General features: G+C 32.5%; 1 protein-coding gene across 1 annotated transcript; it reads left to right on the top strand.

Annotated features, from left to right (window-relative positions):
- The first annotated feature begins 549 nt into the window (after positions 1-549).
- On the top strand, positions 550-2,771 carry LOC143055394 (uncharacterized). Its single transcript, XM_076228524.1, has one exon. The coding sequence runs from the start codon at positions 615-617 to the stop codon at positions 2,298-2,300; it is 1,686 nt and encodes a 561-aa protein (XP_076084639.1). The 5' UTR covers positions 550-614; the 3' UTR covers positions 2,301-2,771.
- Positions 2,772-3,275: the final 504 nt, after the last annotated feature.

The following is a 3,275-nucleotide window of genomic DNA, read 5'->3' as shown; positions in this document are numbered from 1 at the left end:
ACGGATCGTACCTCAAAAACGAAAACGGTAACCTCCTTTTTATTTTACTTTCCTGTGTTATTTGACAGCCAGAAATTAAAAAAAAAATAGTCTATTGAGTAGTTTAATTGCGTAAACTTCGACTTCACTCTTTTCTATTTACGAAAAGTATATTTCGGTGAGTGAATATCATGATAGCTAACGATTCACGACACTATATGCGAAATAAAAATCATATTGATTGATAAATAATAAAAATCGTTTGCATTTATCAGCAATGAACAAAAATGTATGTATGCCATGACCCTTTTTAGATGAATAATTGAATACAAATATGTTTTATAGATGACGTGTCCTGGACAGGAAATGGTTTGAAGGAGAGATACTTATACGAGCACTTAGTGAAAACAGCCGGTACTGAAGTAGAGATACGTAAAAGGCAACAATTATTTATCACACAGGATATAATTCAAAATACAATAATGACAAAGTTAACACAAATCTCCAGTGGAAGTTTAGCAGAAGGAATTGATTTACCAGGTAGTGACATAGATATAATGTTTGTCATCAAAGACGTAGACGTTATACGGGATGTAAGGAATATCAAACATTCAGTACAACGGACAACACTGGTAATGGAGAATGATAATAATCATCCTGGTTTTACTAGACTCCGATTAATAGCAGGAGGTGACGGTGAATCTATCTTTATACAACCCGAATGCTTTGAAAGTATCGGAAAAGGTTTATATTTGTCAGTAAACACATTTGTAAGTAATATAAATAAGAGACTCACCAATTATCAGTTATCACTCCACGGCCCCTGTCTGTCAGATAAAGGTCAATACATGGATGTTGCTGTTTGTCTACGAAGTAAATACCTACCTTACAATGCATTACCCTGGGCATCGCGTCACCGATTGCGATGGCCGCCGAATTCCTTAATTGATAAGATTAAAAAAGACGGATGTCTGTTAGTACCTATTGGACCAAGGACTTTGTCAAATTGTAATATATTATGGAGATTATCTTTCTCCGTGGCAGAAAAGCAACTTGTACATTCGTTTAACTTCACTCAACTGTTATGTTACTGTCTTCTTAAACTAACATTAAAGCATATCATTAACACTAACAAACATGCCGAAAGTTTGTTGTGTTCTTACTTTCTGAAGACAGCTTTATTCTGGGTCTCAGAAGAAGTTGATATTGACACATTTCAATTATCTAAATTATATTCTTGTTTTTGTCGCTGTATAAATAAAATAATATTTTGGGTAAATAACTGTTATTGTCCGAACTATTTTATACCTGAACATAATATGTTCCTAGGAAAGATCAATATAGAAAACAGTAAAATGCTAATAAATGTATTGTATAAAATAAAGTGTGACGGAATTCATGGATTGATACATAGTGTATTTCTGTACGAAAATGGACATCATCGTTTATTAAGTACACAGCTTGAAACTTCATTTATTATGTTAGACTTACTATTTTACAGGATATATGATGCAGGTATTGGTAACATGAATGACATATCGGTCTGTTTGAAATTACTTGTATTTATTGAGGATTTACTTAAGTCGAAAACGTGTAAATTTATTGTTGATGTATGCAAACATCATCATGCCCAAATGAGTCAATATACAGCACAATTACTACCAGCCCCAGTAGTAACGACTGAAAGGTACAAAACACACAAACGTTATCATAGATATTTACAGAACGGTATTAAGACAGATGCTGTATCGGGATGGGTGTTATACGCGTCGTTTTATTATGTAACAGGACAGTTCAATGTTACACTGGGACTCACGGATTATATTCTTTCAAGATGTTCAACTGATATGGTACCAATGTTATGTCAAAATTACCAAGACAGACATATCAAGTATTATATTAATCGTGTACATTCCACAATAACACTTTGTGACAAGATGAAAATGGCAGTTGTTAGCGATGTTTCCTACATACAGCAGTCCTCGCTAATTCCAAACGAACTACAGCTGGAGGTAAATGACTATAGCCTATTAATACCCCCTACTGTTATGTCTCACTGTCTTAGGTTTCTCTGCTATAATCATGTAGGTGATACTAATAAAAGACAACAGTCTTTAAGTGATTTAGAATCAACAGTGAAGAGGAGGAGGAGTTTCATATCTACAGCTACCTTATCTAATTCAATAACAATACTTGGAATATGCTTTGAATTATCCGGTGATAAGAACACAGCCTATCAGTGTTATGAAGAAGCTTTAAAATGTGATTGTGTTATATGTTCTACAGCAGAGGCAAGGAAATTACAGCTTTTAATGGATTAAGTATAAGCATTAAGTATCAACATTAATTGAAGAATGTAAACAAATATCAGTCAATTAAGTTACAGACTATCTGTGTATTCATTGGATGCATCAAGTATGAATCTAAATGACAAAACCAAATTACCGAAGACCTAGATAACTACTTACATCACTTATCATTAATACAAAAATGATTTCAGCTTTACGTAGATTTAACTACTAGTAAAGCTACATTTAACCTTTAGGAACACTTGTGTACAGTGCCTTTATAAAAAGTTTGATAAATTTGTATATATTATGAAAATACTATATTATGTACAAATGATGTATTGTTAAAAAACAGATTATTCATATGTGAATAGGTATTGTGTAGCTGTTAACAGAACAAATACATGGAGAGTTCCTGAATGATTCATATCTTCAGGTTGTACGACCATGTTATAAATATTATGTAAATATATATATATACAAATTAAAGTTTTATGCTCAACACGCACGTTTTGTTAACAAACAATTACGTAGTGATACCGAAAAGAAAACAAAAACCAAGAACAAATACACGAAGACAATGAGCATTGAAGACCCATTATTTTTAATTATGTTTGCCAAATACAGCTAAGGTTATCAGACTGTTTGGTACTGAACATTGGTTATTTAGACAAAAAGAAAATAACGAAATGTGCATATGAGTACTATATCTTCACACAATATATAACTATACAGAATGATATAACAATATGTTTTGTCACAGCAGTATTCTCAAACCATAAAGGCTCCTATGTTATTATATTCATATGGACAATGCATCACTGGCAAATTATTTCGTTAGCACAAAATACAATGTACCTTCATAGATACAATGATTGATAAGTGACGTTGGCTGTCCTGTAAAAAACTTAACGAAAACGGGTAATCACATTCTTAATTGTACGGTAGTATTGTGCGAAAAGCACGGAAATAATTCTGTAAACTCATCGAACAGCTTTCATTTTTTGT

The sequence above is a fragment of the Mytilus galloprovincialis genome, chromosome 12, assembly GCF_965363235.1.
Source record: "Mytilus galloprovincialis chromosome 12, xbMytGall1.hap1.1, whole genome shotgun sequence".
Classification (NCBI taxonomy): Eukaryota; Metazoa; Mollusca; class Bivalvia; order Mytilida; family Mytilidae; genus Mytilus; species Mytilus galloprovincialis.
Note: the sequence above shows the minus strand (reverse complement) of the source record. Positions and strands in the feature narration are given on the sequence as shown.

Excerpts from the sequence above, each read along its gene's own strand:
- LOC143055394 (XM_076228524.1), top strand. The coding sequence starts at position 615 with ATGGAGAATGATAATAATCATCCTGGTTTTACTAGACTCCGATTAATA.